General features: G+C 36.5%; 1 protein-coding gene across 2 annotated transcripts in view; it reads left to right on the forward strand.

Moving 5' to 3' along the window:
• lrp2a (low density lipoprotein receptor-related protein 2a) overlaps nt 1–12,543 on the forward strand; it is a 99,289-nt gene extending 86,746 nt beyond the window's left edge. For both annotated transcript variants that reach the window (XM_077215888.1, XM_077215889.1), the window contains 15 exons: nt 199–330; nt 1,335–1,478; nt 1,843–2,008; nt 2,118–2,246; nt 2,882–3,102; nt 3,181–3,360; nt 4,181–4,300; nt 4,527–4,617; nt 5,240–5,307; nt 5,521–5,638; nt 8,019–8,145; nt 9,611–9,718; nt 9,832–9,948; nt 10,334–10,405; nt 11,110–12,543. In XM_077215888.1, the coding sequence (XP_077072003.1) occupies nt 199–330; nt 1,335–1,478; nt 1,843–2,008; nt 2,118–2,246; nt 2,882–3,102; nt 3,181–3,360; nt 4,181–4,300; nt 4,527–4,617; nt 5,240–5,307; nt 5,521–5,638; nt 8,019–8,145; nt 9,611–9,718; nt 9,832–9,948; nt 10,334–10,405; nt 11,110–11,280 (1,964 nt within the window). In that variant the 3' untranslated portion in view covers nt 11,281–12,543. The remainder of the gene's footprint in view (nt 1–198; nt 331–1,334; nt 1,479–1,842; nt 2,009–2,117; nt 2,247–2,881; nt 3,103–3,180; nt 3,361–4,180; nt 4,301–4,526; nt 4,618–5,239; nt 5,308–5,520; nt 5,639–8,018; nt 8,146–9,610; nt 9,719–9,831; nt 9,949–10,333; nt 10,406–11,109) is intronic.
• The last annotated feature ends 11,751 nt before the right edge of the window (nt 12,544–24,294 follow it).

The following is a 24,294-nucleotide window of genomic DNA, read 5'->3' on the forward strand; positions in this document are numbered from 1 at the left end:
TGCTGGGTGACAACTTTTGCTAGTGGTATGGAAGAATGAGTTGTTTTGAGACATATATGAAGTGTTTTGGTAGTTTTATTATAAATGTGAAATGAACTGCTGAAAGTTGGTTAGGAGAACTGTGAGAAATGTGTCCTAGTGATTGTTAGAACAAAAACACTGAATGTGTAATGTGAATTTTTTTGTCCCCATCTGCAGATGTGAACGAGTGTGAGATTTACGGGATGTGCCCGCAGCAGTGCAGGAACACTAAGGGCACTTATGAGTGTTTCTGCGCTGAAGGCTTTCGATCAGTGGGAGAGCAGCCAGGAGTCGAATGCGCCGCTGAGGGTGAGGCCTGCAGTTTTATTATTTCTCTCTGGGTTATTTATCCTCCTTTTTGACCTTCTATGGCCTCTTATACTGTTCTTCCGTCAGGGGCTCTTTCTATTCCTTTGATATCTGCATCTTTCACCATCTTTGTCATTTGTAGCATTCTATGCATTTGTCTAAAACCTAGTGAGCTAGTGACATAGGTGTGTTCTTGATGCAAAGGCTGAGATCTCATGACATGATATTAAAATGTGACAATATTTCTCGTTGAGGTGAAAAGCTGTCTCGTGATATCAGCATGACGGAGTTGAGTTTATGGCAAAACTTTTTACAGTGCTTGCATTATATTGTCCAAATTTAGGAAACTCTAATTACGCACTACAGTAAGCTTATTAGAAAAAAATATAGAAATGTTGATTACAAATATAAATATATCAGTATACATATAATTATTCAGTACTGAAAAGTATTTATAACATTTTTGAGAATGACTGAAAATGACTTTTATCCAATATTTGTTGGTTTTAAACATATTTTTATGTTTTTTAGATTATCGAGGTGTTAGCTTGGTATCCTGCTATTTCCAAACTCTATTAAATTGATGCACATTTGTGAGTTGCTGCTTATGTAGAGTGTTTCAAATCATTGAAAATCATCAAAGCGTCAATCATTTCAGGTAGGCTGCTGCCTTAAGGTGCAGTCACATTAGCAAAAAATTTAGCTACATTTTGCAGGCAAAGTGGTCAATTGTCTATTGTCAATCCACCATATTCTTATTGTAAGAGTGGGTGTGGCCATTTGTAACTTGAATGTGTCCGGCTTCCAGTGTCATTCGTTTCCAGTTATTTTAGCTGTACAAAAACAATACGTTATACTTCTTGATATTGCAAACTGGTATTTGCTATCATACTATTTGAATGAATTATCGTAATCATAAACAGACAGGCTGTGACGTCAAAATTCAGTGTGTCCCTTTCTCACTCTCCTGTTGTTTCTTTGTTTTCTGTTTCTTTTTTCCTCAGGAAATCCTCCTGTGTTGTTATTGCCTGATAATGTGCGCATCCGTCGCTTTAATCTCTCGTCTGCACAGTACTCTGATTATGTGGATAATGCAGAGCACATTCAGGCACTGGACTACCTGTGGGACCCAGAAGGCCTCGGTCTCAGTAAGGCACTATTCATGGGATATCCCACCTAATATATGTTTTGATGCAGATGCAACACAAGGAAGCATAATTTACAGCACAATAAAACAGGAATACAATATTTCTCTATAGAGGAATACACTTTTTTCTGATTTTCAAATTTCATTTTGCTTCTACTTAAAGATTGTAACATTGCGAATCATCTTGGCGCTTGTTAGTTTGTGACTTGAAATCTTTATTGAAGATTGTTTTGAAATTCCTACCATACTGTCCTAAGTTCCTGAAAACATGATCACTGTTGCACTGTATTATCTTCTTGTTTCTATAATCAGGTTCATGAATGCAAACTGAAGCATAATTCTGAATTTCTGAAAATGATTTTCAGGTATAGTGTACTGGACAGTGTTGGGACGAGGCTCTGACTTCGGCTCGATCAAGAGGGCATATATGACCACGTTTGATGACCATGGAAATAATCCTGTAAAGGAGGTGGACCTGGACCTCAGATACATCTCCAGTCCTGATGGCATCGCTGTGGACTGGATTGGAGGGTTTGTGCACTGCTTTTCTAAACTTTACTTTACTTGAGGTCTGATGCAAATACTTCCAGAAAAAAAATATCTATCTGCTATGCGTTTGTCTTTTCCGTTTTATATATAGCCATATTTACTGGACGGATGCTGGGACTAATAGAATCGAAGTGGCTAAACTGGATGGACGTTACAGAAAGTGGTTAATACACTCTGATCTTGATCAGCCGGCTGCTATTGTGGTCAACCCTGGTCTAGGGTAAGAACATGAATATATAACTGCTCACTTGCGATTGAAAAATTCAGTGGGCAGTCTTAAGAGATGCATGGTCATGAAAATCCTGCACTCTAAAAAATGATATTCTTACTTTGTATTTTTGTCCTTTTTCCAGTACAACTATCTCAACATTCTTAAATCAAGATGCATTTACTTGAGATGCAAGATGACATAAGATGAAAAGTCTTGTTTCTGAAAAACGTACCAAAATGAATTGATTTATGCTTAAAACAAGAACAAATATCTGCCATTGAAATTTTTTTTTTTTTAAAGAATTGTTCACTGAAAGGTTCTGGTTCTTCTATGGCAGGGATGGGCAACTCCGGTCCTGGAGGGCCACTGTCCTGCAGAGTTTAGCTCCATCCCTAATTAAACACACTTGAACAAGCTAATCAATGTTTTCAGGATTACTAGAAAAGAGTTTTTGTCAGGGTTGGAACTAAACTCTGCAGGACAGTGGCCCTCCAGGACCAAAGTTGCCCATCACTGTTCTATGGCATCGCTGCGAAAACCTTTATTTTTAAGAATGCAAGCTGTGGGAGCCCTGATTCTTCAGAACTCATGCTGTGCTGTTTTTGTCATTAATGAGCATCATTTTGTGCATGTATATATTATAGGAAGATGTTCTGGACCGACTGGGGCAGAAAGCCCAAGATTGAGGTGGCGTGGATGGATGGGCAGCACAGAGAGGTGCTGTTAGATGAAGATCTGGGCTGGCCTACTGGTTTAGCTTTGGACTACCTGAATGAAAACCGGATCTACTGGTGTGACTCAAAAGAGAACATCATTGAGTCCATGAAAGTGGATGGAACAGACCGGCAAATTATCATATCAGGAGGTGAGACACTGGAGCATAAGACCGGGAACATCTTATTCTTTTGAATGGCCGTCGTTCACACATTTGTTTTCATTGCAGACATCGGGCATCCCTACAGTCTGGATGTGTTCGAGGGGCATGTGTACTGGACGACTAAAGATAAGGGAGAAGTGTGGAAAAAAGATAAGTTTGGGAAAGGAGATAAGGTGAAGGTGTTGACCATAAACCCCTGGCTGACTCAAGTACGCATCTACCAACAGCACCGACACAACCACTCAGGTGAGACAACAAAGGATTACATAAGAAAAATACTATGCTTATAAAAGGCTATAATTAACATATTTCAACAATAAATGACCAAAATCCACATTAGATCACAATTAGAAGTTATTGCAAACACCCGTTGGTGGTTTAAAGTGAGTTTTGAGTAAAAGCAAAGTATTAACCGTATAAATTGCTTCTGTAGCTTGATGATAGTTGAAGCTCTAATGCAGTTCTATTTCATGATGTATTTTGTCAAAAGAGTTCATACATTTTTGTGGGGAAAGCCATGTAATATGCCAGAAGGCTAAAAAAAAATAAGATTAGGTCTCATACCTAGCAGAGGTGTGAAAGGTTTGTAGAGAAAGGGGTTAAGCAGCCCTTAAATTTAAATACAATACCACACTGTGCTGAAGGAGTGTTCCTAGCAAATAAAATGTTATCTTATATCCTACTATGAACAGTAAACGTTATATCACAATATAGTTGTTTTTGCTGGAAATTTGAAACATTGTTTCTATTTTATAAATCCATGTGTTAAAGCCTATATTTGCATAATTCATTGAATGAAATACTTAAAAAATTAAAGGTACTCGTTTATCGTATTATTTTCTCCTTTTTATAAATTTTGATGGAATGTTTTGATAAAGGATAGATCTGACATTATTTATTGCCTAAAAGCAAAAAAGACATAATAGACATAATACTATAAAATTTATAGTTACGGACCTCAATATAGGCTGTATGTAATCACACATCTTAGGTGAATTATTCAAAATACTGGTTTTCTTGTCCAATTTCTGTGACAGAATTAATCATTGCTGGCTTTCTCTTGCAGTGCTCAACCCCTGTCAGGATGCCTGCAGTCACCTTTGTTTGCTGCGGCCGGGTGGATACACCTGTGCCTGTCCGGAGGGAACCACGCTCGTCACCTTCAACAAGAATCAGTGTGATGCCGGTAAGAGATACAGATGTACAGATGCCCAATGCTGTTTGTTTGTGAGATCATCAGATTGGCCACAGCACGTCCCATCAATCCTTTTCATAGCGTGCATGCTGCATGATTTCATTATTGCCATGTGATGTTTTGAAAAGGTGTGTGAGTGTGTGTTTGACTTGTTGTGATGTGATTACATTGTGGTTGTGTTATATTATTATGTCATGCCTGGCCTTCGCACCTGCAGCCATTGAGGCAGAGGTGTCCATGCCGCTTGCATGCAGATGCATGAACGGAGGAACATGCTTCACTGATGAGGGAGGCCTGCCCAAGTGCAAGTGAGTGTGACCGCTAGTCAAGGAGAAGTATCTTATGCTCACCAAGGCTGCATTTATTTGATCCAAAATGATATACTGGAATATTGATATATTTTATTTATATAATTTATATACAGTATAAAAATGTTTGCTTTTTCAATGCCTTTTATCTTATAATTTGTCATACCCAAAACCTCTATATTTTGTGACGAAAAACTGTTGCAATATTTAATATGAAAATATATAATTTAAATATTTGTAAAATTCAAATTAAAAATTGTAAAAATTTTATAAAAATAATTTATTAAACTAAGCTGTTAAAATGACTCTGAACTGTTGCAACATTTGAACACATTAACGCATGGCTGTGGTCATGAAATTCTAAATGTTTCTGAAATTTTTTCTGGAAAATACTATTAACATTACAAAGGTACTACACAAGGTAAAAAAATAATAAATTATAAAAATGCTTTGGCCCCTTTTAAGGACATGGAATAGGAAAATAATTATTTTAATTCCTTTTTTAGAATGAAACTGGTGAAATGCAGTAAGTCTCCAATAGTAGCAAGAGAAGTCATTTTTCCAAAGCGATTTAAAATGAATTGTGGAGTGTCTCTAACAGGTCAGTGTTTTTTCTCCTCAGGTGTCCATACGGTTACTCAGGTAGTTACTGTGAGATGGGGAAGTCTAGAGGTGCTCCTGCAGGGACAGGTAAACTAACTGTTACTTGTTAATTAGTTCATTAGTATAAGTGTTGAGTAAACACCTTTACTCACAGTTTTTAACATGTGATTTTTTCAACACTGATTTCTCTAACAAGCTCGTTCAGCAGCTTTTCTTACTCCCAGCGAAGGAGCATGTTCATGTCAAATGAAGTGTAATGAGACTGCACTAATATATCTTACATATTGTGTGTGTTTGTAGCTGTGACCGTCCTGTTAGCAGTGGTTATTATTCTGATTACTGGAGCTCTGGTTGTGGGACTTTTCCTCAACTACAGGCGCACCGGCTCTCTCATCCCGTCAATGCCTAAACTACCGAGGTACAACACAAACACGTCACTCAACTACTGTACATACAGTTGAAACGTATTTGAACACTTGAGCCACACTTTAAAACACATGACTTCTCTTTAACCAACCGGTCTCGAGGTGCTTTTAGTGGATGTATGAACAGTTCATCTATTGCGAATTATTTTGGGGGGGGTTGCCAGGTTTTTTTTTTTTTGAAAACTCACCAAGGCTGCCTTTATTTTATCAAAAATACAGTAAAACAGATATATTGTGAAATATTACAATTTAAAATAAGTGTTTTCTATTTAATATATTTTAATAATAATATATAACTACTCCAGTTTTCAGTCTCAAGATCCTTCAGAAATCATTATAATATGTTGATTTGCTGCTCAAGAAACTGTGATACATTTTTTTCAGGATTCTTCGATGAATAGAAAGTATTTATTTAAAATAGAAATCTTTTGTAACATTATATATCTTTATTGTGACTTCTTGAATTTAATACATTCTAGCTGAATAAAAGCAATAATTTCATTTTCCAAAAAAACTGTCTCGAATGGTATACATGTTTATATTGATTTTTAATATCAAGCTAATAGCTTGTCACTTTTTTACAACATCAAAATTGTTAAAGATTTGTTGGTTGCCGCCAATTTAAATTAATCTACTGTAGAGTTATGTCATATTGAATATTCATGATATGTGACCCTGGACCACAAAACCAGTCACAAGTCGCACGGGTATATTTGTGGCAATAGCCAACAATACATTGTATGGGTCAAAATTATCGATTTTTCTTTTATGGCAAAAATCATTAGGATATTAAGTAAAGATCATGTTCCATGAAGATATTTTGTAAATTGCCTACCCTAAATATATAAAACATTTATTTTTGTGAGTGAATGCAGCACAATCGCGAACATAAATGGACAACTTAAAGGCGATTTTGGCAATGTTTCACCCTCAGATTCCAGATTTTCAAATAGTTGTATCTCGGCTAAATATTGCCCTATCCTGACAAAAAAGGAAATGGAATGGAAAGCTTATTCAAAAAATGTACCCATGTGACTGGTTTTGTGGTCCAGGGTCACATGATATTTGCAATGACTTTGCTGTTGTTATCAAATGATATAAATTTTGCACTGCTTTTAATGTGCTTTTTATTTGGCTTTTTTTATATGAAGTGTCCATGTCATTACTAGACTAAAATTAAGATATTTCTGAGTCTCTGATTTAAACTTAAGCAGTAAAAAACACTGTGAAATCATTAAAGGAATAGTTGACTTAAAAATAAAAATTCTGTCATTTACTCACCCTCAAGTTGTTTCAAACCTGAATGAATATCTTGCTTCTGCTGAACAGCATTCCTTTAAAATGGATCGATGCAAAACTTTTACTATTCATTTACTTTATCGCTCAAGTTTCAGAAGTGTCATCTTTCATGTAAAATGTTAGTAAAATTATGTCAGTAAATATTCGATTTTATTAATATGTATTTTTTTTTTAGCTTTTAAACTATACACATGAACATATACATATCCATGTAACAGAAAAAAAGAAGAAAAAACAAAACAAAAAAACGGCCTCTCAGTATTTTACATTGATATTCTATACCTCCTATTTTCTTAATCTTTTATTAACACCTTTCCAAGTCTACCGCATTTTAAGAATGATCTGAAAGGTCCCCAAACTCCATCAAAATTTTTATATTTGTCCCTTAAAATATAAGTCACCTTTTCCATTGACATATTTGTTACCATTTCTTTTAGCCAACGTCCTATACTTGGTGCACAAATACTCTTCCAATTTAAAGAAATAAGCCGTTTTGCTTGAAGAATGCATATATTTATAAATATATACTCATTCTTTTTAAACTTGATCTCCTTAGGAAATAAATGTAATAGAAAAAGTAAAGGTGACAATGAGATGTTAACATCAAGAATCTTCTCTATCATTTCTTTCACACCTTTCCAAAATGTTTTGACTTCGCACTCCCATATGCAATGATATAATGTACCTTTAGACTATTATATTATATATATGCAATACAACTGGAGTTATATAAATCCACACCAACCTCTTATATTGTAGCAGTTTCAGACGTGTGTTCATTGTTTGTGATTGAGCCTCTTTACATGCTTTCATCCAGTCCTCCATCTGAATGTCCTCGTTAATATCCAATCTCCAGGCTTCCAGTTTGTAGTTTGAAGAGTCCTTTGATCCTGACAGCAGCATAATTGTATAATGATGAAATTAAGCCTTTACTTGCTAATATGTATAGTTATATTGATGCATATAAATGAAAATGTTTAAATATTCTTCCATGTGTTGTTAGTGTTTATTTATAATTATTGTTCCAGTTATTTAGATATTATGTATCAATTATTTCTCCACTGTTTTTCTTAGTCTGAGCAGCCTGGTGAAGTCGGGGGACACAGGAAATGGAGTGTCGTTTCATTCGGGTGACAATGTCACGATGGACCTGGAGCCTCAGACTGTGGGGGTGTCGTTCATCGACAGGGCCATGCAGCTGGTAAATGTGGCTTTTTTAACAGTAACTTGTGTCTCCTGAATTGTTAAGTGCACTCAGCACATTTTCCCTGACTTGTCTATGAGGCGTAAAATCCCTGTTTGACCTTTTGACTTTGACCTAGGGTTGCCACCCGTCCCTTAAAATACGGAATCGTCCCGTATTTGTGAAATAAACAGCGTGTCCCATTTTGTCCCGTATTTCCGAGTTAAACGCAACATCTCATGCAAATCATTCCACCCGCATTCTGTGAAGACTCGTCCTATTCTACCCTTGATTGGGTAATACTCGCTGCCATTGTTGGTTTGATTGGTTTGTTTAATACCATCAGGTTCAGGGCCAATCAGAGTCAGAGGAGGGCGGGTCTTTTGGCAGAGTTTTTTTAATCCGCTCAATAATGTTCTGATTGATTACGTTTTCATCTGCTGTCTATGCCCATTTGTTCAAGAAATAATGTTACAATGTAAATTAATTTGCATTTTTTAAATAAGAAATAAGAGAGAGATATATTTAATACATGTTTAATAATAAAAATGTGCATGTGTGAAGAAAATAACTAATGCTTAACAAATCTAGAGAATTTCATCCTTTAATACTATAGAATTAACAATAGGTCTGAATAGATAAATAAATAAATACAGCTGTGGATCACTCTCAACTGTGAGCAGTTCTGTTCAGAGTTTTACTGGAGCTGTTTGAAAGACAAACATCTACTCAGTGCTGAACAGAGTGACAGAAGTACACTTATAAAAGTAGGCCTATAGTCCAATAATGCACAGTACTACTTCTGGTCTACTGATGTTTTTGATGTTCAAGATCCTTTGCCAAAGTCTCCTGCACACAATATATATATTTTTTTACAATCAAATTTAGTATTTGTTTTGAGTATCAACGCATTTGTTTAATTTATAGTGAATAAGTTTAGATCTGTTAATTTAATAATTGAATAAAGTATGGTTAACATCTCACATACATCTTCGACGAAAGGCAATTTTTTTGTGGTCTCATTGTCACACTTTGTTTGTAATAGAGTGATTGCATCTATTTACACTGATTTCAATAGCAGATAGCTTATTATAATGTCCATTGGTACTGATCTTATTACTTTCCTGAAAATATGTTTTGAGTTATGACATACCACCATTGGCATACCGTCGGGCCTTTGGTCATTGTGGCCCCGAGGGCTTTGGCCCCCTGTGCGGCTGGCGTCCCTTATTTTTTTGTATTGAAGATGGCAACCCTACTTTGACCCTAGTGTTAATATTACATAAATTCTAGGATTTCTAAGTGCACTAGTTTCTCATGGGATTCCGCTGTATCATTAATCAAACTTGTAAATTTAATTCTCCTGACTGGTATCCGTCTGTAGCTAGCTGTGGGTCGTAGCATTGGAAAAATAACTACTAAAGATATTTATGGAAGACATTTTCTTTGTGTCTGATGTAGAATCTCTGTTTTTTATTTTTAGGATGAGAATTTTGCAGAATCTGGGAGGCAGCCAATCACATTTGAGAATCCTCTGTACTCAACTGCAGCCGGCCCATCCAACGACCCTGCAGTAATACATGCTACTCAGGTATATTTACTACTCGATTGGCTTTCATAACTTTATAGACATGCCTGCAGTATAAATGGAACATTTTAATTCTGAGCAGGGTCTTTAGTTTTGTGTTCCTGTGCTACATACAGGTGACTGTGAACGTCAGTGGTGACCAGTTGGAGAATAACTTTTCAATCCCCACGTACCACACTCATGGACACGCAGTGGAAGTGAAGAGCGTACCTGCAGAGGAAACGACCACTCAGGTTAGGACATCTGAACGTTTTGTCCTCAGTTTAGCCATTTTATCGAATAGGCTACACATGCTAGCAGTGAATAGCTACATGCTAATAGCGATTAGCATGTAAAACGTAAAAAATCCTAACTTATTATTAATACAAGTCTAAATGTGTTAGCATCATGATAACAACATGCTTAATTAATGCTCAATAAATAATGCTAGCATCTCCTAGCTACGTGTTAAAACATGCTAAGAACATGTTAACTCGTGCTAGCAAGATCTAGTGAAGCATTAAAACATGCTAGCATCATATTAACTGTTAGCATTATGCTAACAACATGTTAATCATGTTAGCATCATGCTAGTAGCAAGCCTAATGCGTTATGACCATGTTTTATTTTATTACTCAGGAGTCCAAATGGAGTTTCTTTAAAAGAAAACTGAAGCCAAGCACAACATTTGAAAACCCTACTTATTCAGAGGTGAGCAGCAAGACAAAGGAAACTTCAAATATAATATACATGATTGTTTTTATAGCAGAACATTGAATGTACATTGACAGCGTGTCCCCTGTGAGACACCAATGTGTCCCTGAGCAAGACACTTAACCCCTAGTTGCTCCAGAGGCGTGCGACCTCTGAAATATAGCAATTGTAAGTCGCTTTGGATAAAAGCGTCAGCTAAATGAATAAATGTAAATGTAAATGTAAATGACAGCGTTTATATGCACATTAAAACTGAGATTTGTGAGTTATTGGAATTTAGTCATATTCTGACTATGTGAACATGTATTTATAATTTCACTTTTTATTTATAAAATTCACAAATAAATACAACAGTAATATTGAGTAAAACAAGAAACCAAGCAAGAAACAAGAAACCAAGCAAATAAATAATACAGCAAAATAATACAGTTAGCCAAGCAAATAAATAATACATTTGCATTTTGTCATTAAGCAGACATTTTAGCGACTTACAATTAAAGAAAATCACAAGCAATTTGTCAAAGAGATAGAAGCTACACTTGCATGACTGAAATAGCTGCCCGAGAGGCTTTTCAAAGGTGACTTGCTTTAAAGAGACTTTGGTTTTAAGCAGAATATGGGTGTTAATCTGAGAAGGATGTGCATGCGGTCACTGATTCTATCGTTAAAGTTGACATGGTCTTTGCTCTTCCACGTGTCAGATGCAGGACGAGCCGACATCTGGAGCTGTAGACGCCAGCTCTTCATCACAGCCGTCTCCTTTCGTCCCTCCTCCCAAACCCCCGAAGCGGGAGAAACTCAACGCTTATTCACCAACAGAGGACACCTTCAGAGACACGGCCAACCTAGTTAAAGAGGACAGTGAAATATGACCAACACACACGGGAAAAAATACAAAGAAACACTCCCTTTGCACAGAATCTATTTTTATATGCAGCCTGCATACAACAGAAATCAATTTAAGATTATTTTTGACAAAAAAAAGTATAGATGAGAATAGATGAAATGTTTGTATAGCCTACAGAAAAGACACTTTGCCTTCTGATACTTTGTATGCCAATTCATGTTGTATGATTCTTTTTTTTAATTATTATTGTGATGTCATATTTGTATATCTTTGCACTGATGCTGCTGAAGGAGAATGTTATGAATATTTTGTACATTTGTAAATTGAAAAGATTTTGTTTGATAATATCCTCTGGTCAGACATTATTTTGAAATAGATTATTACTTATTCCTGGAGATTCACACACAAAACACACACACATATGCCAATGTTACTGAGTAAAGTGCTTCGAGAGCCATCTGAGACTGCAATTTGATATTATTATTCTTAAGCAGTTTTCGCCACTGGAGAGAAAACACCACGCATATGCATCACTTATGTAGATATACCTCATTTGTGGAGCGGCCAGATTCAAGAGAAAGAGCAAAACACCACAGTTTGTCTGAAATATCAGATCTACCGAGTGCAATTCAAGGAATAGTTCACCTGAAAAGAATGAAAAATCTGTCATTATTTACTCATCTTTAAGATGTTCTCTTTTTCAGGCTCCAAAAACAACCATAAAACTAGTCCATATAACTTGTGCTTTGTGAGGGGCTCTGCCACTGAATATATGATAATGAGCTGTCTGAAAATTATTTTCCATAATATAACAGCATATGGGTTTCCAAAGACATCAGGGTGAGTAAATAATGGCAGAAATGATACTCTAAATATTGTGTGATTCAGAGAAAGGGACTCTCATTAAAGAAAGTCTGAAAATATCATAATGCAGTGACATATTCTGCTGTAAACACGTCATAATAGAAGCAGAAGACACAACTTCTGTTTTATATATTTAAATAATATGTGAAATTGCCCAGTTTATATGCATGGGTTAGGATGACTGTGATTTCTTCGACCTGTGCTGGAGATCTCTGATGTCCCATCAGCGTGTCAAGAGCTTTTCAAGTCCATGGGCAGTAAAGTCAATTTTAAGTGATTTTGTATATCAATGACATTAAAAAACGAATATCATGAATGTGTTCATCATAATAAAGCCCATTTCTGATGAGAAAAAGAACTGAAAACAAATTAATGCTGCTGTGAAAAAAAATCAAATAAATTTGTTTTGTTTGTTTTTAAGAAATGTGCAGATTCTTTATGTACAGCATGCACAACATATTCACACACATATAATATGTACATGTATATATATATACATACTGCAGCTATATGAGTTACATATGGCTAGCTACACTTCTTGTTCATTGCTGATCTTTTTTTTTTTTTCTAAATTTTCTTTATAAACATATTTTATCCGTAAAGAGAAAGTATGCTATTAAATATTTTGTGCGCACGGTCTCAGTTTGCTTGAATATCCTGATGTCCCTTAAATTACATTTTTTGCCGTTTCTGTTTTTGAAATTAGTAGGTCTTTAAAAAAGGATTAAAAAACGTTAACATCATCTACAGTATATTACATTTATTTCTAAAATCTAAATAGCCTATTTTTAATTCAAGGTTTAAATAAAAAAAAAATTAAAGGTGCACTATGTATCTTTTTTGTTCAAAATGAACTACATTTAATTAATAAGTTAATAAATCCTCAATCCTTCTTCCAAATCGTGTTTTTATCTATTTTACCCAGATTTAGGTTAGTTGTCACTTGAGTCTGAATGGTCAATGGATCACGCTAAATCTCCAACTTCCGGGGAATCACCCGTTTAAACAAATGCCGAACAGAGGAGAGTCTGCTGGCAAAACAATGACAGAGCTCGAAATAAAACAAAAATCAACTTTGACTAGGCTTTTCGGAGAGATAACTGAAGGATTTCGAATGTAAAAGTGATGAGGAGATGGTGGCGTTTTTATTACTTAATGGGTGAGTAGGTATTTTATTGACCAGATAAATTGCTCTAACAGATTTTAGTGTATAGCATCTATTAGTTAGTGAAGGCTCATATTCATCCGCACAGTCACACAGAACCGAAGCACAACCAAAACAATCTTATTTCGCAAAAATCATGCAGTTTTATTTTTGTTTTAACTGCTAGAGGGACGAAAGTTACATAATGTAGTAGGCGGGCTTCCTTTAATTAACTAATTTTCTCTGATTGTCTTCAACTAATAGGCTAAATGATATGGGTTGAGCAAATTAGTGAAGACAGGTGATACAGGTTACTTAAAACTTAATAAATCTTCAAAAAAATGTGTGTTACCTAATAGGTTTGAAGGAATGAGTGTGAGGAATGATTGATTATGGGAGAGTGCTTTTGTGTAAAATTGGAAGAAAGATTTTTGTGAGTATTTTGTGTGTGTGTGTGTGTGTGTGTGTGTGTGTGTGTGTGTGTGTGTGTGTGTGTGTGTGGTTTATGAAACCAATTTTCAGGTTTACACACCAACATTATGAGACCATTTGGTTTATGAGGCCATTTTTGATGTCCTCATAATTCAGAGAATTTAAGTGGATAAAAAAATATGATTTAAATTATGATTATTTAATATGATGACCTAAATGATCATTATATGACTTATTTTATTGGTTCATATTGTTATTTGGCCATTATAACAGTTGGCATGCTTTTTATGACCTTAACAAATAAGGTCCTTTTAAACCATGATGTGTATGTGTGAACTTCGAATAGCGCCTCTGGAGGTGGGAATTGGTATTGCAATACAAAACACATTCGCGCCAAACTACACACACTTTCGCGCCGTTTCATACAATCGCGGGTAAACGTCAGTACCAACCAGGAGCGTGGAGACGATTCGTCTCGCTTTTGGAGCTGGAAAAAAAGTAAGTCCTTCTTATTTTATAATCTGTAAATTTATTAAACTTACACAAAGCGCTGTTTAAAATGTGCACATTATAACATAGCCCGATTCAGAAGGAAATTGTTTATCGTGGGGACGTAACGTTAAGTGATTCAAGCAGTAGCTAGCACATAACGTTAATGTTACTCAGAAGTTAACTCCGTGAATCGACACTTTAAGTGTAAATTCACCCACATGTACAGTTTAATTTAATACAAGGTTATCAGATACATGTTTTTTGGGGACATGTTTTTCACGTGATACTGGTGTCTACTAATTACCTCATATAACGTTACGTTAGATAAATACTAATTCCTTAACTCGTTTCGGACGGTAGGCTAATGGTTTCTCACATGGACGTCTGTAAAAATATATTTTTATGATCTCAGCGATAAAACTGAGATGGATCATGGATTCAGACCAATTCGCCTTTTGATCTCTCACCACCCTCGTAAAAATCCCCGGCCGAGTTACCTTACATTAGGCTTCTGTTTTTAGACAAACTATGAGGTCGTGTGATAATTTAACTACTGTCCACATTCACATATCTAAGTTTACGAGAAGAAATCGATTCAAAATCCAGTGTTAAACCCCTTTTTGAGCACTCACGAACAACGTTAAGGTAAGAATTCGCTCGTCCACTGTGAATAGAGTTAAATACCCATTAGAATCCATGAGTTTTAGATAACGTTATGTACTTTTTTTTTTTTTTTTACATAGTCCAAATTGGGCTTACGTAACGTAAATAAAAACGAGCTATGGAATTAGTAAATTACAAGGTGTTCAAGATTTATCTACACGAGGTATTTAGTACACATTAGTATTATGAGCAGAGTCAGCTTGTGTCTACTCACATACCTTCTACAGAGGTTTGTCAATATATTTGTCTCCTCAATCTTGTTTTCTAGAGAAATTCTGTTATTGGTCCTGTTTGAGAGTAAGCAGTGCTCTGTGTTTTAATTAGCCTTGTGTGTGTTTATTGTGTGTGTGTGTTATAGTCATGGGTTATGAGGCCATGATTTGGTATATGAGGACTCAGTATAGTAACTGTATGTGATCCAACCGTGATCTGTGTTTAAGTCTTGTGTGTGTTTATTGTGTGTGTGTTATAGTCATGGGTTATGAGGTCATGATTTGGTATATGAGGACTCAGTATAGTAACTGTATGTGATCCAACCGTGATCTGTGTTTAAGTCTTGTGTGTGTTTATTGTGTGTGTGTGTGTGTGTTATAGTCATGGGTTATGAGGTCATGATTTGGTATATGAGGACTCAGTATAGTAACTGTGTGTGTTCCAACCATGATCTGTGTTTAAGTCTTGTGTGTGTGTTTATTGTGTGTGTGTTATAGTCATGGGTTATGAGGTCATGATTTGGTATATGAGGACTCAGTATAGTAACTGTATGTGATCCAACCATGATCTGTGTTTAAGTCTTGTGTGTGTTTATTGTGTGTGTGTTATAGTCATGGGTTATGAGGTCATGATTTGGTATATGAGGACTCAGTATAGTAACTGTATGTGATCCAACCGTGATCTGTGTTTAAGTCTTGTGTGTGTTTATTGTGTGTGTGTGTTATAGTCATGGGTTATGAGGTCATGATTTGGTATATGAGGACTCAGTATAGTAACTGTATGTGATCCAACCATGATCTGTGTTTAAGTCTTGTGTGTGTGTTTATTGTGTGTGTGTGTTATAGTCATGGGTTATGAGGTCATGATTTGGTATATGAGGACTCAGTATAGTAAGTGTATGTGATCCAACCGTGATCTGTGTTTAAGTCTTGCGTGTGTTTATTGTGTGTGTGTGTTATAGTCATGGGTTATGAGGTCATGATTTGGTATATGAGGACTCAGTATAGTAACTGTATGTGATCCAACCGTGATCTGTGTTTAAGTCTTGTGTGTGTGTTTATTGTGTGTGTGTTATAGTCATGGGTTATGAGGTCATGATTTGGTATATGAGGATTCAGTATAGTAACTGTGTGTGATCCAACTGTGATCTGTGTTTAAGTCTTGTGTGTGTGTTTATTGTGTGTGTGTTATAGTCATGGGTTATGAGGTCATGTTTGGTATATGAGGACTCAGTATAGTAACTGTATGTGATCCAACCGTGATCTGTGTTTAACACACACACACACACACACAAGACTTAAACACAGATCACGGTTGGATCACATACAGTTACTATACTGAGTCCTCATATACCAAACATGACCTCATAACCCATGACTATAACACACACACACACACACACAAGACTTATAGTCATGGGTTATGAGGTCATGATTTGGTATACGAGGACTCAGTATAGTAACTGTGTGTGATCCAACTGTGATCTGTGTTTAAGTTTTGTCTGTGTTTATTAGAGCTGCACGATTATGACAAAAATCATAATTGCGGATTATTCCCTTGAAATTGTAATTGCGATTATTAATTACGATTATCACAATTTACATTGAGAATATATAGGCATATTATAATGCATGTTTACACAAAAATTGTTAACACGCACACAAGTACTGTCCCCCTTTACTTAACATTCACATTAATTGTAAGAATGAATAATAGTAAAGACAAACATTAGGACTATGCTAAAGCAATTAAATAGCAGTCCCAAACTAGTTTTTGTTAATACAATGTTGATATGAGCCGACGTCATTTAAAAATATAAAAAATAACACAAAGTGAAAATAAAGTGGCATTTTTGGGTTATGGAAACGACAGTTACCATGGTAAATACACAATACTAACAAGAACTGTTAATGAAACAGCTCCTGGTGAATAGAATGAAAATCATACCTGCATGCAAATCCTTCTCAGCTAACACGTGATTTATTGGTATTTTACTTTTATTCCGTGACTTAATAATTTACATTTTAACGACGTTGCATACACGTAGTTTCTTTTGCACTTTATACAGTGAAGCGATAGGCTACACAGCGCGCGCCGCCGCATTTGCGCGTGCAATTGAAGAGTGCGCGCTACGAGCACAGTAACGGCTGACAGGACAGTAAAGTCCGTTTTTCTGAGGTGAAAGTCTTATTTCAGCGTACACTTACGTCACTGCCTGGTATGTCATATTGTGCTGGGTTTTCTGAAGTAGTCGGGATTCGCCTCTCATAACATAATTATGCTCTAAACACACACACGCAGAGTGGATTTTCTTTTGTAATCGCGGCTTTGAACGATTACGTAATCGTGGCATCCGTAATCGCAATTAGAAATTCGATTAATTGTGCAGCCCTAGTGTTTATTGTGTGTGTGTGTGTTATAGTCATGGGTTATGAGGTCATGATTTGGTATATGAGGACTCAGTATAGTAACTGTATGTGATCCAACTGTGATCTCTGTTTAAGTCTTGTGTGTGTTTATTGTGTGTGTGTGTTATAGTCATGGGTTATGAGGTCATGATTTGGTATACGAGGACTCAGTATAGTAACTGTATGTGATCCAACTGTGATCTGTGTTTAAGTCTTGTGTGTGTTTATTGTGTGGGTGTGTTATAGTCATGGGTTATGAGGTCATGATTTGGTATACGAGGACTCAGTATAGTAACTGTATGTGATCCAACCGTGATCTGTGTTTAAGTCTTGTGTGTGTTTATTGTGTGGGTGTGTTATAGTCATGGGTTATGAGGTCATGATTTGGTATACGAGGACTCAGTATAGTAACTGTATGTGATCCAACCATGATCTGTGTTTAAGTCTTGTGTGTGTTTATTGTGTGTGTGTGTTATAGTCATGGGTTATGAGGTCATGATTTGGTATATGAGGTCTCAGTATAGTAACTGTATGTGATCCAACCGTGATCTGTGTTTAAGTCTTGCGTGTGTTTATTGTGTGTGTGTTATAGTCATGGGTTATGAGGTCATGATTTGGTATATGAGGACTCAGTATAGTAACTGTATGATCCAACCGTGATCTGTGTTTAAGTCTTATGTCTGTTTATTGTGTGTGTGTTATAGTCATGGGTTATGAGGTCTCAGTATAGTAACTGTATGTGATCCAACCATGATCTGTGTTTAAGTCTTGTGTGTGTGTTTATTGTGTGTGTGTTATAGTCATGGGTTATGAGGTCATGATTTGGTATATGAGGACTCAGTATAGTAAGTGTATGTGATCCAACCATGATCTGTGTTTAAGTCTTGTGTGTGTGTTTATTGTGTGTGTGTTATAGTCATGGGTTATGAGGTCATGATTTGGTATATGAGGACTCAGTATAGTAACTGTATGTGATCCAACCGTGATCTGTGTTTAAGTCTTGTGTGTGTGTTTATTGTGTGTGTGTTATAGTCATGGGTTATGAGGTCTCAGTATAGTAACTGTATGTGATCCAACCGTGATCTGTGTTTAAGTCTTGCGTGTGTTTATTGTGTGTGTGTTATAGTCATGGGTTATGAGGCCATGATTTGGTATACGAGGACTCAGTATAGTAACTGTATGATCCAACCGTGATCTGTGTTTAAGTCTTATGTCTGTTTATTGTGTGTGTGTTATAGTCATGGGTTATGAGGTCTCAGTATAGTAACTGTATGTGATCCAACCATGATCTGTGTTTAAGTCTTGTGTGTGTGTTTATTGTGTGTGTGTTATAGTCATGGGTTATGAGGTCATGATTTGGTATATGAGGACTCAGTATAGTAACTGTATGTGATCCAACTGTGATCTGTGTTTAAGTCTTGCGTGTGTTTATTGTGTGTGTGTGTTATAGTCATGGGTTATGAGGTCATGATTTGGTATATGAGGACTCAGTATAGTAACTGTATGTGTTCCAACCGTGATCTGTGTTTAAGTCTTGTGTGTGTTTAGTGTGTGTGTGTTATAGTCATGGGTTATGAGGTCATGATTTGGTATATGAGGACTCAGTATAGTAACTGTATGTGATCCAACCGTGATCTGTGTTTAAGTCTTGTGTGTGTTTAGTGTGTGTGTGTTATAGTCATGGGTTATGAGGTCATGATTTGGTATATGAGGACTCAGTATAGTAACTGTATGTGTTCCAACCGTGATCTGTGTTTAAGTCTTATGTGTGTTTATTGTGTGTGTGTGTTATAGTCATGGGTTATGAGGTCTCAGTATAGTAACTGTATGTGATCCAACCATGATCTGTGTTTAAGTCTTGTGTGTGTATTTATTGTCTGTGTGTTATAGTCATGGGTTATGAGTAGAGCCCGACCGATATGGATTTTTGGGGGCCGATACCGATATTAGGGAGTAAAAAAAGCCAGATACCAATATATCGGCCGATATTATTTATGTGTATATTATAATACAGTAGCAATATTATTTATGTGTATTATAGTACAGTATACCAGTCAAAAGTTTGGACACTTTCCTATTGGTGTGTACAAACTTTTGATGGGTACTTTACACAGTAGCTATAAACAGAATAAATATATTTTATAAACACGTTTTGCAATGATCACTCAAATGTGGTAATCAAACACTTGTGTGACAGATATGTAATGGAGGCAGGGGGAATGATAGAATGAGAATTATACAGCTGAGCTGTAACCAAACTAGTTTGCATTGCATGTTATATTATATTCTATTATATTATATTCTAAATACTGTTGCATAATCTTCACTAACGACGACTTTGTCTTTTAATTTAGTCATAACTTGTATCAATAAATATATAAAAAGTGTCACTGACAAAACCTTATTATCTTCTATTTTTACTCTTAATTCCTCTAATCTCTACCAGTGGAGGAAGAACTCAGATCTTTTTACTAAAGTAAAATGAATAATATCATAATGAAAACGTTTTTAATTACATATTTACAGTACTTTTATACTATTTCAAATAATTAGTAAGCAAAATGTACTAAACGTGAAACTAGGCTACTCTTAATGCAAAATGGCCCTATATAAAGTGTTAAAATTATATACATTTTTGGAATATTGCTTGATGTTGTAACGTAGCGTTATCAGGCAGAATGAGCTTTAACACGGTGTCTACACCGGACGCGGCCGTTACTGCTCGCGTCGCAACAGCTGTTTACCCTAGACCAAGCAGAATCAGTTTACTGTCGGAGATCGCTCGCGCCACGCATTTTAATCAATTTTTCATCAACCAATTGCCTTAATAAATAAGAAGGCCTAAATATAGCAGACAATATAATCAGGACTTCTCAGCTGCGCGCTTGCAATAGTCACAAGCTCACACAATACGTGACAGAGGCTTGTAGCAGAGAAATCAATTCTGTGAATTACACTGCGCAAATCACAAGTAGGCTACTACCCACCGGATGAAGAAGGGTTGGCTCTCAGTCTCCACAGGCTACATAAAATATTCATTTTATTTTATTTTATTTTTCGTGTTTGCATTTATGAGGAAAAAACAATGTTACAGACGCGACAGCACTACGGACGTGAGCGCTCTGAAAGCGGCACTAATGCTTTGAAACTTTCACATAGACATCAAACAGAAAGCACAAAACCTTTCGTTTCAAAGTGAATTTCGTTTTGTATTAATTGTATCTTAATTTTAATCAATGTTTCATCAGCCTTTTGCCTGGATTTAATTTATAAGAAGTAAATTTAGCAGACGATAGACAATCTCGACACGGAGGCGCCTGCGGGTAAACTGGAGCTCGTCTCATGAACCGAAACTCAGCGTATAGACCTGAGAATTGAAATATATCTATATTGAAATGTCTACTTTTAAACAGAACAATTCAAAACGAAAGACAGACAGACTCATGTAATCGTATGAAATGTGCATTTCTCTCTGGCGCGCGCTCACTGAAGATCGCGAGTCAGCATCGTCAACTTCATCTTTGGCTGACACTGACTGAAAACACTAGTTTATTAATAAACAATTAAAATGTCTCCTTGCTATATTTGTTGTATTCATAATCACTATTTTTGCCAGTTCTTGTGTCAGCTTTTAGGTGCTTTATTGGCAGCGCACCCTTACATGAATCACCGTACTCGCATTTTTTAAAATATTAATTTATCGGCCATTATAAATGCCGATACCGATAGTTAGGAAAATGCCTAAAATCGGCCGATAATATCGGCCCGCCGATATATCGGTCGGGCTCTAGTTATGAGGTCATGATTTGGTATACGAGGACTCAGTATAGTAACTGTATGTGATCCAACTGTGATCTCTGTTTAAGTCTTGTGTGTGTTTATTGTGTGTGTGTGTTATAGTCATGGGTTATGAGGTCATGATTTGGTATATGAGGACTCAGTATAGTAACTGTATGTGATCCAACCGTGATCTGTGTTTAAGTCTTGTGTGTGTTTATTGTGTGTGTGTGTTATAGTCATGGGTTATGAGGTCATGATTTGGTATATGAGGACTCAGTATAGTAACTGTATGTGATCCAACCGTGATCTGTGTTTAAGTCTTGTGTGTGTGTGTGTTTATTGTGTGTGTGTGTTATTGTCATGGGTTATGAGGTCATGATTTGGTATATGAGGACTAGTGGTCGGCCAATATTTGGCTTTTTTTAAATATCGGCATCGGCCGATAAGTTTTTCTGATTGGCCGATGTGTTGGAAGCGGGACTTTTATTTTGACGGCGCTGCAGACTTTTCTTTTGACGGGTGTTGAAGATTTTATTATTTAGAAACTAAGTAATTTAGCTATATATTTGGACAGAATTATTTCTTGTACGAGTTCCCTCTAATAGGACTCTTTCTAGGTGACTTTGAAAGCTACAAGACCTTCTGTAAAAAGACCTTTACCCAAAACTATCTATAGGGTGTGTTACCTTCTTTGAAATATGTATGTATACAGGTCCTTCTCAAAAAATTAGCATATTGTGATAAAGTTCATTATTTTCCATAATGTAATGATAAAAATTAAACTTTCATATATTTTAGATTCATTGCACACCAACTGAAATATTTCAGGTCTTTTATTGTTTTAATACTGATGATTTTGGCATACAGCTCATGAAAACCCAAAATTCCTGTCTCAAAAAATTAGCATATCATGAAAAGGGTCTCTAAACGAGCTATTAATCTAATCATCTGAATCAACTAATTAACTCTAAACACCTGCAAAAGATTCCTGAGGCTTTTAAAAACTCCCAGCCTGTTTCATTACTCAAAACCGCACTCATGGGTAAGACTGCCGACCTGACTGCTGTCCAGAAGGCCATCATTGACACCCTCAAGCAAGAGGGTAAGACATAGAAAGAAATTTCTGAACAAATAGGCTGTTCCCAGAGTGCTGTATCAAGGCACCTCAGTGGGAAGTCTGTGGGAAGGAAAAAGTGTGGCAAAAACCGCTGCACAACGAGAAGAGGTGACCGGACCCTGAGGAAGATTGTGGAGAAGGACCGATTCCAGACCTTGGGGGACCTGCGGAAGCAGTGGACTGAGTCTGGAGTAGAAACATCCAGAGCCACCGTGCACAGGCATGTGCAGGAAATGGGCTACAGGTGCCGCATTCCCCAGGTCAAGCCACTTTTGAACCAGAAACAGCGGCAGAAGCGCCTGACCTGGGCTACAGAGAAGCAGCACTGGACTGTTGCTCAGTTTTGCATGTCATTCGGAAATCAAGGTGCCAGAGTCTGGAGGAAGACTGGGGAGAAGGAAATGCCAAAATGCCTGAAGTCCAGTGTCAAGTACCCACAGTCAGTGAAGGTCTGGGGTGCCATGTCAGCTGCTGGTGTTGGTCCACTGTGTTTTATCAAGGGCAGGGTCCATGCAGCTAGCTATCAGGAGATTTTGGAGCACTTCATGCTTCCATCTGCTGAAAAGCTTTATGGAGATGAAGATTTCATTTTTCAGCACGACCTGGCACCTGCTCACAGTGCCAAAACCACTGGTAAATGGTTTACTGACCATGGCATTACTGTGCTCAATTGGCCTGCCAACTCTCCTGACCTGAACCCCATAGAGAATCTGTGGGATATTGTGAAGAGAAAGTGTAGAGACGCAAGACCCAACACTCTGGATGAGGTTAAAGCCGCTATCGAAGCATCCTGGGCCTCCATAACACCTCAGCAGTGCCACAGGCTGATTGCCTCCATGCCACGCCACATTGAAGCAGTCATTTCTGCAAAAGGATTCCCGACCAAGTATTGAGTGCATAACTGAACATAATTATTTGAAGGTTGACTTTTTTGTATTAAAAACACTTTTTTTATTGGTCGGATGAAATATGCTAATTTTTTGAGATAGGAATTTTGGGTTTTCATGAGCTGTATGCCAAAATCAGCAGTATTAAAACAATAAAAGACCTGAAATATTTCAGTTGGTGTGCAATGAATCTAAAATATATGAAAGTTTAATTTTTATCATTACATTATGGGAAATAATGAACTTTATCACAATATGCTAATTTTTTTAGAAGGACCTGTATAACTAGGGATGCACCGATCCGCATTTTTTCACTTCCGATCCGATCCCGATACCTGAATTTGGATATCGGCCGATACCGATACTATTCCGATACCAGAGCTGTGTTTGCTTTAATATTATTATTATCATTATTGTTGATTTTATATGATGCTGCAATAAACTTCTCTCTACAGGCAAGTATGATATGTATGCATGTATGTCCCAAAAGGCAACTTGAGGTAAGTATAAGGTTAGAAACAAATAAGAGACAATAAGTGTAGGCACCAGCACCAAATCTGGTAATACGTTACACATTGCTGTTTGTATTGTTGTAAAATACATTCATAAAAAACAAGATAACAAAAATCAAAAAGATAAATTATTTTATATATAGTCTAGCTACTATAAAATTAAGACATTTTTTTAATGTATAGCACAGCTGTTTATTGAGGCAGCAACATATGATAGATGGGACATTTAATAATCTTTCATTGCGCAAAAGTATTATGATATGATTATGAATGACTCCAATACAGTGCGGCACAAAGTGCTTATGCGCATCCCGAGCGCAGAATGATGCGCTTGAAGCAACACAGAGTCACAGCGCGCAGCGCGTCGAGTCCGCATTGAAAAGTTCAACGCACAAAGGAAAGACATATTGATGTGTAGTGTATTGTACAGTATCTATCTATGCAATAGTTTATTCAGCCTTTTCTTTTAACAGTTTTAAATTTCAGTTACTGTGTGCTTGAAGAACAATTAGTGCTCTCCAGTGTTG

The sequence above is a fragment of the Siphateles boraxobius genome, unplaced genomic scaffold, assembly GCF_051911475.1.
Source record: "Siphateles boraxobius isolate OS27281-9 unplaced genomic scaffold, OSU_SipBor_1 7, whole genome shotgun sequence".
NCBI classification, from domain to species: Eukaryota; Metazoa; Chordata; class Actinopteri; order Cypriniformes; family Leuciscidae; genus Siphateles; species Siphateles boraxobius.